This window comes from Colletotrichum siamense (genome assembly GCF_013390195.1).
Source record: "Colletotrichum siamense strain Cg363 chromosome Unknown KSG_Cg363_contig04, whole genome shotgun sequence".
Lineage (NCBI taxonomy): Eukaryota > Fungi > Ascomycota > Sordariomycetes > Glomerellales > Glomerellaceae > Colletotrichum > Colletotrichum siamense.
Window position 1 is genome coordinate 463,807 of NW_023501017.1, and position 14,302 is coordinate 478,108.

At 45.0% G+C, this 14,302-nt stretch overlaps 4 protein-coding genes across 4 annotated transcripts; 2 read left to right on the forward strand and 2 right to left on the reverse strand.

The window, feature by feature from the left end:
- Positions 1–2,871: 2,871 nt before the first annotated feature.
- On the reverse strand, positions 2,872–4,960 carry CGCS363_v006044 (Choline transport protein; the record flags this gene model as incomplete). Its single annotated transcript, XM_036637893.1, has 11 exons — positions 2,872–3,132; positions 3,193–3,329; positions 3,378–3,448; positions 3,498–3,581; positions 3,646–3,816; positions 3,868–3,932; positions 3,985–4,096; positions 4,164–4,269; positions 4,338–4,619; positions 4,677–4,750; positions 4,800–4,960. The coding sequence occupies 11 exons, from the start codon at positions 4,958–4,960 to the stop codon at positions 2,872–2,874; spliced, it is 1,524 nt and encodes a 507-aa protein (XP_036496546.1).
- A 4,945-nt stretch (positions 4,961–9,905) lies between these two features.
- Positions 9,906–11,205, forward strand: CGCS363_v006045 (uncharacterized protein; the record flags this gene model as incomplete). Its single annotated transcript, XM_036637894.1, has 3 exons — positions 9,906–10,244; positions 10,301–10,517; positions 10,571–11,205. 3 exons carry the CDS (start codon positions 9,906–9,908, stop codon positions 11,203–11,205), a joined length of 1,191 nt encoding a protein of 396 aa, XP_036496547.1.
- Positions 11,206–11,392: 187 nt separating this feature from the next.
- On the reverse strand, positions 11,393–12,521 carry swnH2 (Dioxygenase swnH2; the record flags this gene model as incomplete). Its single annotated transcript, XM_036637895.1, has 4 exons — positions 11,393–11,830; positions 11,889–12,072; positions 12,132–12,224; positions 12,289–12,521. The coding sequence occupies 4 exons, from the start codon at positions 12,519–12,521 to the stop codon at positions 11,393–11,395; spliced, it is 948 nt and encodes a 315-aa protein (XP_036496548.1).
- A 727-nt stretch (positions 12,522–13,248) lies between these two features.
- CGCS363_v006047 (Uncharacterized protein) lies at positions 13,249–14,147 on the forward strand (the record flags this gene model as incomplete). Its single annotated transcript, XM_036637896.1, has 2 exons — positions 13,249–13,805; positions 13,871–14,147. The coding sequence occupies 2 exons, from the start codon at positions 13,249–13,251 to the stop codon at positions 14,145–14,147; spliced, it is 834 nt and encodes a 277-aa protein (XP_036496549.1).
- Positions 14,148–14,302: the final 155 nt, after the last annotated feature.

Sequence of the window (14,302 nt, forward strand, 5' to 3'; positions counted from 1 at the left end):
AGGCTTCTTCCTACCTTCGAACGCTCGATAATCTCATTTATTTCACGTTTCAGCGTTCAAGTGAGGAGGTTTGTAAAAGCTGCTCCTTCTAATTCCAGTTGTCTCCTCTTTCCCAAACCCTGTCTCCATCAACTCCTGTGGTTCACCTGCCACAACAATCCAGAGGTGTGCGCTTCTTATTTCTGGACGGTCACTTCATTTCATTTTCCCCTGATTTTGGTTTGATCTTGTGGGTTGTGCGTCTCTGGGTCGCTACTCAGGATCTTGCCCTGGCCGACAAGTAGCCTCCCTCTCACTCTCGACAACCCCTTCCCTTCCCACCGACCTATCCAAACACCATTCCCACAACTCCTTGCCAATTTGCTCTCTTCGCCCTTTTTCTTGCTCTCACCTCTTTTCCATCTTCTTCGACTGCCATCTTCTGCCTGGAGCCTTTCAATTTTCACACCGACCATCCTCCTCCTCAGCCAGTTTCCATCCTATCGCCGCCATCGCCTGAGCTTGTCCGACGCCCTTCATCTTTTCGCCGCTCGCGAACCTTTAGTCGCAAGTTTTATTTTGATGTCGAATTTTCTGGATTGCCTTGGTAAGTCCCAGTTCAACCTCACTATCACGATTTATCATTGACACAAGCTCCTTCAGGTCCCTCCCTCGTCCCCGGTCCGACGCGACTGTCGCTGCCGACATCGCCTTTTCACGCGAAACTACCTACCATGACCGCTTCAAATTCCGACGGTAAGCACCACAATCATTTCATTGTGTCCCAGCACTCGTCCTTCCGTGTTTCCCCCACCTGCCCATCTTGCCTGCTGGACCCTAAGGACCTTGAGATTGTCGAGAGCTCGGATATGGAAGTGCAGATTGACGCGAGCCGATTGCCATGGGTCATTTGGACAGACCGCCACCCGTTTTGGGAGGGGCAACCACTCTCTCGCTGCAGCCGAGGACTGCTTTTGGACATGAGCGGCATTTTGGTCTCAAACTCCTCTGGGCGTCTTTCCCTCCCACTGTCGGCGCGAAGCGATCAAATCGCATAACCCGAACAGCCACACACGAAGACATTCAGGGGCGGTCCAGTGGGTTCATGCAATGACGTCGAGCCCTGCGAAGGCCGCGGGGGGAATCGGGCTCGCCGGGCATCCTTCACTCTCGTTTCCGGCTCTGCTCGTGTCCGATGCGTCGCGTGCGGGTAACCGATAACACTCGCGGCGTCATCAGCAGCCTGCAGTGTAAAGCCAATTCTGCCGTGAGGCAGCCGCCCAGAGAAAGACTCGGCATTCTTCCTAGCAAGTTGGGTGTCGGGCAGTCCTACCTCGCCAGTAGGATGTTCCTGCGGTGCGCGACGGTCTGCAGCCTCTTTGTTGAGCCGCATAGCGAAGATGCAGGCTCTGAAATGGGGAACACAACAGGGGGTGACGAGTGTAGCTTACCAGTAGGGTCTTGACTCCTTTGCTGACTGGGTGAAGAAACAGGTTCATTTCTCGCGACGAGGGCCGCTGTTGACATGGCTGGCCCTCGACTGCTGTTCAAAGTATCGAGGCGCAGAATGAGAGACGCAAGAAGGGCTCATTGGTACACTACGAACGGGGGCATGGAAATTTTGCTGTGGGTGGATGGTTCGGGGAAGGCTTTGCAACATGAGATCTCTACTGGTTGCGGTATCATGGGTAACTACTCGGAATGTTGAAGACATCTTCTCTTCGTCGAGATGGCCACAAAGCCATACTGAAAGTGTGATTTCGTGGGGTTCTATGTTGGATTACGACTCCTTGATTGAGGACATCGACCCCTTCCATCGTCGCCCTCCACTAAACATGTGCTCTGCCATTCCCAAGCTGATGCCATCCCCGTGAAATTTGCGTCGCTTCATACGCTACAATTAATGCAAATTCCCTCCGCAGACTGCCCCTTCCTCGATCAACACGTCCTAGGTGTAGGCTCAGAGTGAGATCTCTGGTTCGGTGCTGAGTTTGCAAGTGTGTCGGGAGAAAGGCTGCATCGTTGTCGCGACTCGATGTACAAAGAGGTCGTCTCGTCTCGAGCATCTGACTGCTGGATTGTGCCAGCTTTGACTGTTTGTGCCCAAGGCCTCGCCAGGAATTTGATAAGGTTTTGCTCAGATGTGTGGATATCGTGTGTGTTGGTGCCATAGCTCATCTGCTGATAGGGTTTGTGAGTGATGTGGGCACGCTTGTGAGGTCGCAGTCGAAGGCTCAAACCTTGCCGATATATGGCATGTGGGCATGGTCGAGGAAAGCTTCATTGCAGTAAGCTGCTCCCGAATCCTGAGATAACATACATGTCATAGGTGTTCGTAGCAAGAGCGTAGTCTGGGAGCAATTTCATCAATGCCCCGGAACTCGCCAGAAACGGCTAAGTTACCCGCGGGTATCGCGTAGCACCTTTGCCCAACATGGACATTGACGGCGAGGAATCCCGCGCGCCCGTGTGCACTCAGCATGAGCTGCATTTTTACTGAGCTCCGGCTTTGGACTTTGTGACCAGCGAGCTGTAGCTGATTTGGATTTGGCGAATCTTCGCGTTGGCCTCGCCATAGGTACTCACGTGGCGGCTCGTACCAGTTGACCTCCACCCCTGGAAGCCATGGGATGCTCGGTCGCAGCATAGGAATCTTCTGAGCGGCTTCAAGATGTTGCAAGATTTAATAGACACTGTACGCCAGGCGGGCATGGCCATTTCAACAGATATAGTTTCAACTAGTTTATTATGTACTTCTCTTTACCCAGAATTGACTTGCAGAGCCGACAAAAACACTTGATCCTATGGGTTGCTTCTCTATCATGACGATATTTCTGGGGTAGATTGTGAGACCTTGAACATGACGCTGGGATTTGAATCCTCAATAGCAGCTCACGTCATTGCCTCGCTGACAAATTGCTGTCCATCTCCAACCTTTACTTGCCCCCCGCGTTTCTCTCCAGTCTCTTCGTCCTGTCCCTCGCTGAACGATAAGCCGTCCATCACAGTCAACCCAATCTCGTGGTACGTTGGCGGCGAGAAAAGCCTTCGGCCCTCAGAGAACCATGCCACTGTCATGGCAATACCAAAGACACCCATTATCAAGCTCGTGTAATTCATGGTCAACGTCGTGACCGGGTGGACCTGGGGGATCTGCAGAAAATCCCGTTAGTCGAGTCGTTTAAAATGATCGCAAAGGCCTGCCAGGCTTACCAGAGCAACTATGACAACCAGAAAAGAGTACAAGGAGGAAATGACGTAGATAGGTGTTGAAAGTCGGCCAAAATTCCAGCTCTTGCTTTCTGGAAGGGTTGAGCTCTTCGTCAGCAGCATGATGAGCGCTGGGCATCCTGTTCCTCGTAAGCGTTGATTTGCACACGGTTGGTGGTCACTCATACCGAAACTAATGATCATGCACACCGCTTGCGAACCAATAATTGCGTTGAAGGCGGCGTTTGAGAATAAGTAACTATGCCATAGCATTAGCATTTGACTCTCCATAATTGCTCACGACTTACATCAAACCAATCAGAGCGACCAAGGCTGAGGGCATGTTGATGGACCAAACCGGAAGCTGGGTTCGTGGCGACAATTCTGTAAGCCTTTTAGTCAGTCGTTAGTATGTCTTTCGATTTCTTGTATCATCCAGCTGGCAAGATAACTCACTTGTGGTTCCAAAACAATCCTCCATCTCTGGCAAAAGAGTATCCTTGCCGGCTCATGGTCACGGCGCTTCCCAGGGCAGAAGCGCCCTGGTTGATGATAAGGATGATGCAAAACACAATCGCTGCAGCATCGCTTCCGGTACCGAGTCTGATAAGCTCGAGAATTGGAACACTGGGTTGCAGATTAGCCGGAGGACATGCAGTCATCACATTGAGGGCTTACCCAGTGGGGCTTGCAATGATGGTGGGTAGGTCGCCGATGGAAAAGCCCAGGACAAGCCCAAACAACTCCGACGAAGAATTGTGAGATGATGACAATCAGAAGAATCCTGAGGATGACCTTTTTGGGATTCTTGACTTCTTCGGCCAAGTGCGTGGGGCAGTCAAGACCCATCAGCGTAGAGAAACTGTTGAACAATCCCAGCAGGATAGCAAAGCCCGTGGAGGAATACCTATTCATCGTCAATCTCTAGAGCTTCTCAATAGCATGTGTCACTCTCTTGTGCCGTTGAGACTCACCCTGTGTCATTATTCGTCTGAACGAACACAGAATGCGGTGTGGCTTTGGGTGCTTTGACGAGGAGGGCGATTGTATATGCCACAAAAACGAACACTGTAGCCCAGCCTTTGTCTTTTGTCAGCACACTTGAGTTTCTTCCAATTCATAATTGCGACCTTGTCAGAGCAACATACATCCTACCAGCTCGAGTGTGGGGATTCCCCTCAGCCCGAATAGGTTGATCAACCAACATCCGAACACCATGGCGAGATATACCATGAACAGCTGCCATCTTGTAGTTACGTCGAATTCGGGCTGGCATAGGTTAACAAGTGCTAGAGTCAATGTTGCGACTATGGCGCAGCAAGCAGCATGCGTCAAGACCCAGCCACGGTAGTTGAGCCATCCGAGAGGATAGGCACATTGACGGCGGTACTTTTCGGGGATCAAGAAGGTTGCGTAGTGGTAGGCGCCCCCTTTGATGATATTAGTGTCATTTCCTTGTCGGCCGTAAGTGAATAGTAGAACTTTACCTGCGGTAGAGTACCGAGCGGCGCACTGGGCGAAGGTAAGGATGATGCATAGCACGCAGATACTGGAACCAATGCTAGTTTTCTTATTAATTTACTTCTGTGGAAACGTCGAAATTAACTTACAAGCCGTAAAGAATAGCTGGAATACCTCCCGCTGAAAGCCCAACGAAGAGGATAAAAGACATGCCACCGAAAACGTTCAGAGTCAGCCATCCTATGCTGATCCCACTCCATAACCCAAAAGTATGAGGAAGATGGTCGCCGGAGGTTTCAATTTGCGACATTTTGGCTGTTTAGAGTTGCTGCAAGGAGGTTTAACGGCTGCTTGCAATACTTCACAGGTTTCAATCACACATCTGATCATCAACAGGATTTCAAACGTCGGCGAGCATGTCTATTTGATGCTGTACAAAATTTACTCAAAAGCATCCTATCAACTCAATACTCATCTGTTGCTTCAAGACCTGTGTGGATCATTGCAGGATGCGACATGTGAAGCCAGTCGTAATAGACGTTCAAGTTAGCAACAGCGCTCCCCATAAAGCAATCAAACTTGCCAAGTTCAATCAATTAATCAATCAATTTTGAAGCCATCGCTAGTTAATTAAGTTAATTATAACCCTTAAACTTAATTAATTACCTTAACTCTTTTAATAGGGATTATAATATAGATTAAATAAATATTCTACTACTAAATATCCTTATTCTTCTTTATCTACTCTCTATTATACCTCTACTTCTAATAGACCTCCCCCTTTAATAAAATATAAATTACCTCCTTTTACTTACTTAGCTTCTTTTTTTTTTTCTTTAATATAATAATTAATATAATTATTCTAGTGAATATTAGTAATATTCTTTAAGCTTTATAGGGGTAATAGCTAAGTCCCTTAGGGAAATTAAAAGCTAGCTTTTAAGATTTTCTAGAGATTTATATTAAAATTATTATTTTACTACTATTATCCTCTATCTCTATTATCTATTAGTGTCCTTTAAATATAAAAGTATTATTAGGTCTACTTTCTTTTCTTTTTTACTCACTTTATACTAGATATTTACTATATTAGTAGTCCTCTATTTAACCCCTACCTTTCTTCTAAATGCTTTTAGTTAACTCTTAAAGTATAGATCTATTATATTATAGCTTAAGTAAGGCTAAAACTACCCCCTATTTAACTACTTTTTATTTAAAAACCTCTTTAAGGTTATAATAAATAATAAAATATATATATAAGAGTTAGATTTTTAGAGAAAGAGTATAAGAGAGAGAATAAGCTAAATAGGAAGCTATAGATAGTATTTTATCCTTTATTAACTAGATAGCTAACTAAGGGTAAATTACTAAGCTTACTATTATTATAATCTTAAAGGTAAGTATATTATTCTTAATATTAAAGCTATTTTATCTACTTCTAAGTATTTTAAGAAAAACTATCCTAGAGAGATATAAGTAGGATCTATTAACTTAGAAAGTTCTAAGTAACCTAAAGATATTTTATATAAGAGATATTACCTTAACTTCACTAGTTTAATAAAAAGCTATATAAAGAGTATCTAAAAAGCTATTATATACTTAATTATAGATACTAACCTTCTTTTTACTATCTATAAAAACTTTACTTTTTAGTATATAATCTCTAAGACTAGTATTAAGCTGTAAATATTACTATAGTTTAGTATTTTAATAGTTACTACTTTTAAAGGTATATAGAAGTAATAGAAGGTAGTTATCTAGTAGGAACTTCTATATACTAACTTTAAGATATATTTAGGTTTTAATTTATAGACTTCTCTAGGTTACTAAGCTATTATAGGTATTACTATATACTTTATTATTAAGGGAAAAGGCTCTTAAGTATATCTTATTACTATAAGGAAGTAAATTAATACTTATAATAGTATTAACTTTATAAATACTCTTAAGGAGATTATTAGAGACTAAGGTATTATAAAGTAAGTAAAGACTTTAATCTCTAATAATATAAGCTTAAATAATACTTATATAGTAAGTTTAATCCCTTAACTTAACCTTTCTATTAAAAAGAAGTAAGATATTTAAACTAAAAGGATTTATTACTTTAAGTATATCCTTAACTTTATATTAAAAGCTTTCTTATTTAGTAAGGACTTTAAGAGCTTTAAGAGATAGTTAGATATATATATTCTTCTATAGTAAGATAAGGCTAACTTTAAGTATTAGTATAAAGCTAGTTTTATTAATAAGCTTTATAATATTATAAGGTTTATTAGAACTTTACTATAATATATATAGAGGTTTAAGATTTTATTTTATAAGATATTAAAAGTTTCTAATTAGTTTAATAGCTTTCTTCTCTTTTAATAGATATTTAAAAAACTTAAATTAATCTAAGATAATACTATAAGGTAGAACTCTATATACTTTATAATTAAGTATGCTATTTAGTTTAAGAATAAAGTAAAAGGCTTTTATTCTTCTTAGAGTATTAAAGATCTTATATTAGCTTAAAATATCTTAACTTCTAATAATTAGCTATAGTTAATAGAGATTATAATAATTTTAAAGCTTATTTAGAAGATAATATTTTAAATATAGAGCTTTAGAAAAGATAGCTTTTATAGTAGATTTTAAGAGGTAATTATTATAATAGAATATCTTTTAAGTTACTTTAAAGGGTAGAAGACTTTTTATAATAGTATTAGTAGTAGGGATACTTAAGATTTTAAACTAGATAAGTTTTAAGCTTTTTTATAAGAAGTATCTTAAAGATCTACTTACTTAGTAAACTAATAAGTCCTATTATATACTTAAGTATTATAAGTATCTTAGAGATAGTTTAATAAGAGCTTTTTACCTACTTATACTTATTAAGAGTATATTAATAATATCTTAAACTTAAAAGAGATAGATAGTAGTAGCTAGTAGTACTTAAGGATTTTAATTAATAATAGATAGAAGAAGCTAAATAAGTATTATATTTTAATAGAGGAGTTACCTCTATATACTACTATATTACTCCTCTACTTTAGTTTTAATTTAAAGTACTTAGAAAGAAACTAGTAATCCCCTTATTAGTAGGAATAAGTATCTAGTATTAAGCTAGCTCTAAAGAGGTATTTTAACTAATAATATCCTCTTAAAGAAGGGGAAAATATAAGGAATATAAATTATTACTTAGAACCTATTAACCTAGATAACTTTAAGTAATAGGTTTAAACTAAAGCTATAATACTTAAAGAAAAAGAGGATAATAAGGAAATAGATAAATTAAAGAGGTATTTTACTTTTATAAAGTAAGCTAACTATAATCCTATTAATTAGTAGTTTATTTATAAAGAGGAATATCCTTAGCTAAGTAGGTTAGTATTAAAGATCTTAGTAATACCCTTATAATTATCTAACTATAAGAGGGTATTTAGTGCTATATCTCTTACCTAAACCTTATAGAGGCTAGTAATAAAAATAGAAACGTTAGAAATGCTTTAATATATAAGGTAATAGTATAAGAGGGGTGTAATTTTACTGTTAGGGGGTTCTAAATAGCTTCACTTAGTAATTACTTATAATTAATTATAAGCAATCAAGTATGGTATCGCGATGTGGCAATTAAGTTAAGTTTGACCCTCATAATTGACTTGATTGCTTTACGGGGAGCGCTGGTTAGCAATCTTGCTCGTTGTATTCTGCGACATGGACGTTTTCTCGTTGGGATAGCACTAATTTTACTGGAAAGGGATTAGGGCATCACAGGCGTGAACTCTGCGAAAGCTAGTCCCGATCAGGTTTCAGTTGGCTATCAGCAGGATCCATGGATGCTGCATGCTTATCTCGTTAATGTTATCTGCGTTAGGGGAAACCATGTGTGGCCGTTCAGTGCTAAAAGGCTTTGCAGCCGTTCTGATTGGCTGCGCATTATGCCAATTCCTGGGGCAATGCTTCTCAACGGCCAATGTCATTTGGAACATTGAAGATTACGAAGTCCCCTTATTATCTGTTGGCCAGATGATTACACCCCGGATGAGTTCAAGCAACCTAGTTTGTGACAGGATCGCGGGGTTGATAAGCATCCCTGTATCCGTTCTCAGCGGGTATCGGTAGCCCTAGCGTGCCATCATGGGGCTGAAGCTGCGTCAAGTGTACCCGTATTGGATATTGTCTTATCCGGCTCTGGGAAACGGCTTCTGTGCCGTTCTGGATGCCAACTTCAAACATACATTCAGCATTCCTCTACACAAAGCTACAGAATCAAGCCGAGCCGCCGTAAGCCCAGATCCCACTCAATCGCCCCCTTACCAGCCATGAACACCAGAAGATCCAGTAGCGGTTCGCCTTACCTATCAGTCGCTCCTTATCCAACCCTACTAACCTTCAACAAAGGCTGCTGGACCTGCCGAAAGAGGCATCAAAAGTGCGATGAAGGGAAACCGGGGTGTTTCAACTGTCATTTGAGAGGCGTAGAATGCGGTGGGTATGGGGTCAAACTAGGAGACTTCACCTCGCGCGGCGGGCCTCATGGACATATGCAGATGGTGTCAAAGATAGTGAGAGGAGCACCAAACGAATCCCGTCCAAGGCAAGGCCGCAGTCGCAAACAGCCCAACGAGTCGCAACAGGCGGCAAGTGGGCCAAAGCCGCAGAATGCCACTCAACCGCAGAAGAACATCCCGGCTATCGAGCCCAGTATCAAAGCCCCTGCTGTGGTTTGTGCTTCCCCGCCATCAGCCGGCGTTGGCGACTCACCCATAACCCTATCCAACGCTGATGACCAAGAAACACTGCGCAAGGAGCAATCAGAAGAACAGAATCACTTGGGGCGGTCTTCGGATGACGACGCAAGCATAGACCCATCTTCTGCTACATCTTCCAACCAGTCTACCGATCACGCAGATACCCCAACAGGGGGCAAAGATAAGTGTGTGATGGACAGGTGGTGGGAAGTATATTCTGATGCAAATTTGGCCGGGATGTCAAGTCCCGAAGATATCGAGGCAGGTTCGGCACTCTGGACCACTTTCGACGAGTCAATGTTCTCAACCATGCCGTGGGACTGTTTCCAGACAGCCGCCCTGGCACAACCCACACAAAGAACAGGCACAGATGGCGATGGTATAGCAAATGAAGTCGGAAAGCGAGCACGCGATGGCAAAATCGTGGACAGAGATCAGAGGCCTGTGCGCTCGACAAGTCCACCACTGGCCATCTTTCGGTCAAGTCGGCCTTCGGAAGTCTATCTCCTGCAACACTGTAAGATGTCCTTCAATCGCCTATTCGGTTATTTCTTTGATTCCGAAGTTGGTGCTGACGACCTTAAAGTTCTCGACAATCTTGCGTCACGACTTCTTCCGGTAGTGGAGCCCTACCGCAATCCATACAAGACCGTGTACGGGGCATTGGCGAGAGGCTCTCGACCCCTCCGTAACGCCATCCTTTTCGCATCGACCCTTCATCTAACTAAACTTGGCGATCTTCCCCACGACACGATTAAGACCTATCGAGCAGATATGAGGGACTCTTTTCGCGAGGCGCTCCAGGCAGACGAAGAGATTTGGAGCCTAGGGGCTACAGTTCTCTTGTCGATTATCTTTGACGTAAGCTATTTTTTGGGTCTCAGTATCTCGGGCACTCAACTGACAATATATCCCAGGTTATTGGAACTGGGATGGATTCATGGAGTTCCAAGTTGGTGGGATGCCGTCGACTGCTGGAACAGGGTCTGTCAAGATCAAAAGGCCAGGTCAGCTCTGAGATGAAGTGTGTGCAAACACAGTACAACTGGATGTCGACGATGGGGCGGACACTCCTCCTAGGAACCCAGCAACTCCAAATGATGGATGATCTCGCGCCCCTTGAGATACTCCCAAGTAAGAGTATGATTGCCCCTGCTCCATGGTCTCTTCTAACATGTCTTCTATAGTCCAAGAACCTCGGCTCAACACTATTCACGATCTCATGGTCCAGCAACACCACTGGTGGGCAAATATGCCAGATTATAGCATGCATATTCTGCTTCGTGAAGTCGCCGATCTCTCCATCGCTGTCCATAACATTAAGTCTCAGCCCGACAGCACTGAACAGCTTCTGCAAATGATGCCCGAGGTAGCGGATGTGGTGAGAAAGATCGAAGGTTGGCAGCCAGGTGTTGCATCGGTGACTCCAGGGTACATGGATGATACTCAACATTTTAACAGCATCTGGAAGCAAGGCATGCTGTGTTATGTATATCATGAGATCTATGGTCTGAGCTCCAGTAGTTCCTGGATTCAAGCATGCGTGGAAGTATCTCTGGTGGCGTTTGAGAAGCTGTCCTGGCTTCAAGCATGTCTTTGGCCGGCTTTCATGATTGCTATTCATGCGCAGACGGAAACTGCGAGATCCACTTGTGAAAATGCGTTCAAGAAGATGCACTCTACGTTGGGGTTCACTGCACCACTTTCAATAGTGTTAGTGCTTCAAAGTCTCTGGGGAACCTTCGACAGCGATGGCTCCGGCACGGCCAAGTGGAGGACTGTCATGGAAAATCTGGGGATGGAATTGAATATTTTACTTTAGCAATCCAATGCTACTTTCATCGGCAGTTTCTGAATACCCGATCGCAGTTGGACAAGATAATTAGACCTTAAAGTACATTTGGATTAAGGTTCTTTAAGACCAGAACATGTGGGATAGTGAAAGTCTCAGAACGTCAAATTTGAATTACTCAATCTATCTCAGTTCCAGCCCGACATCCCGTATTACCTCAAGCCGCGACGGTAGTCGCCAGAGGCCTGCCCTCAAAGGTGCCATACTGAAATGGGTCTTCCTTGCTGCCGAGAAGTTCAATGGGATCCTTCATATCGACATGGCCACAAAACGGCTCGCTGATTGAGTATCCCAGAAGAGCCTGAACCTGGGGCTCGTACGTCTTGATGACATCGTGCTGGATGCCAACATACTGGTTCTCATCCGCGCGATACGATCCGCGGGTCATGTGACACGAGTAGATATTTCTTCTCTCGTTCTCGAGCTGATTGGCACCAGCACCGTGCCAGACACTGCCGATGATGAAGACAGCATCACCCTTGTCCATCTCCGCGGTGGAGCAGAGCGAGCGATCGGCAGGACCCCTCTGATCAGCCTCGGGCCACTTGTGGGAACCAACGATGATCTGAGTCGCCCCGTTCTCGTAGATGCAGCGCTTCAAGATGGTTAGTGGCGTTCCCAGTGTCAGAGGGGACCTCGGGCACTTCACTTACGGTGCCAGCAACCAAGAGACCTAGCAGACTGCTTTCGCCACTGCCCTCAATGTGGTCAAAGTGTTGGGCCATGTCGTCACGGTGGAGGGGCTGAGCGGCAGATTTGCCGCGAGAGAAGGCCTCCGAAACTGCTAGAACAGGGTTCGAGACGCATTCGTATCTCTTGCCGTCACGGAATGGGCGCCTGCATGGGTCAACATCAACTTACACGCAAAGTATCGAAGGCGTGATGGGAAGACTTACGAAACCTCTCGTAGCAGTTCCTTTGCGGTGTCGCGGTAGGTGGGGTGATTGATGCATTTGTGGGAGAAGGTCCTGGACTTGCCCGCAAAATTGCTACGGAAGCAAACTCAGTAACTGGATCAAAAGTGGTCTGTTCAAAGATTTGATACTGCCATACCTGAGAGGAGGGTCCGAGGGGGGGAAGAGGTGACCCTCGTACTTGAGCGTCCTTAGCTTCTCGAACCAGGGAGCAGACTCTGCATCCATCTGATCAATATCCTCTGGGGTCACGAAACCCTTGATGATGATGCCGCCATCTCGCCGAATGACATTCGCAATCTCCTCAATCGGAGCAGTCGCCGGGAGGGAGGTGATCTCCGGGTTCTTGGCCTGGTGAGGAGGGTTGGGCATGTTGACAATGAGACTGATGTATGTCTTAGTAAGGTAGCAATTGATGGGTTGTATTGTGCGGCGGTTAGCAAGCTGATGATGTGGAGTTCTCACAGGTCATTTCATACAGAATAAGCCTCATTATTTATCGTTCTCTTAATCGCACAGATTCACGAATAACGGCAATCTTCGATTTGCACGGCTAGTCTGTCCGAAGTGCGGGATGTCCCTGGTACCTGGGGACGCCACCGGCCTGTTGCGTGTTACGCGGTTGCGCTTCCCAAAGCGGCAATGCTAGGCTAGGAACCGGGTCTTGGTTACGATAACACCGGCCCAGACCACCTCCCCTGGCTCTTGAGCACCCGCACTCATCTGCAAGACTAGGTGCTTCACGAAAAACGAAAGATTGATCGGAAATATTGTAAGGCCTCGCAAGTCAGACCCATGCTTGGTATTGATAAGGCGATGTGAATCAACAGACCTAAGCGATAGCTCCGCGTTGTGCCCAGGAAACACTGGACAATTGCTAGACTGGCACCAAGTTGCGAAGTATTGAAGATAACAACTCTCCGTCTGGGTCCGCCAAACAGCCTCCGGTCCTATAAAATGATTCATATCACAGCACCCAAATGTCCAAAACATCCGCTTGAAACTACAGCATACCTTGACCTAAGTTCAAGCTTGCATTCTCGTCGCAACGACTACCGCGTCTCACTAAGCTCTTCCAAACTCAACCCCTCTTGACAATATGGCTTCCATTAAACGGTTCTCCCCTAGCGCCTACGCAGGCGACGTCCTGGAGGCCATCAAGGGCGATGGAGCTGTTATCATCGAAGGCGCAGCCAGTGTCCAGACTGTCGACAAAGCCTTGTCCGAACTTGGCACCATCTCTAACAGCCGGGTCTATGGTCTCGCCGGCAAGATTTCAACTTTCACCACCGAGATGCTGATGAATCCTTTGTACATTGAACTCACCAAACGCCTCCTCACTGATACTTGTGTGATCTACTACGAAAAGGAGAGAACCGTCTCCACCGCCGAGCCGCAGGTCTCGATGACTACAGCTCTGGCTGCGCAACCCGGCCTTCCGGGGTGGGGTCTCCGCCGTCAAGATGAGTGCCACCACACCAAACATCCCGCAAAGCGCGAGACGGACTTTGGCATCGCGTACGCCGCTACGGATATTACGAAGGACAATGGAGCTATCAGAGTGGTTCTGGGGTCCAACAGATGGAACGACATTCGCGACCCTACGGACGACGATGAGACGCTCGTGGAGCTTCGCAAGGGTGATGCTCTTCTCTGGTGAGTCCACATACCCGTTGGTTGAGACTTCATAAGATCATATGCTTACTGACAATCTTCGACAGCCTGGGGTCCGTTTATTACGGTGTGGCCTCAAACAATACCTCGGCCCCGAGTGTTCTTCTTAGCGCCTTCTCCACTCCGGGCTGGTGCCGCCAGGAGGAGAATCAGTACTTGGCCATTCCACTTAAAGTTCTTGAGACGTTTCCAGAAAGCATCCAGAGATTCCTCGGTTGGTACGTCAGCAGGCCCTACGGAGGAGCGGTTGAGCACATGGAACCCTTGGACTTCCTCAAGGCGAAGGGAGACTGGTCGAAGTACGTCCCTGTGGACCTAGTTTAGTCGCCTCTTAATCAACATATGATTTCTTAACACGAAGAATTATTATCTCGATGACTCTCTTTCTTATTCGTGATGTTTCCGTCATGTCCCAGAATTCCCATTGCAGGGATGCCTGGTGATCATTATTGGTAGACTCAAGTTATATCACAGATGCC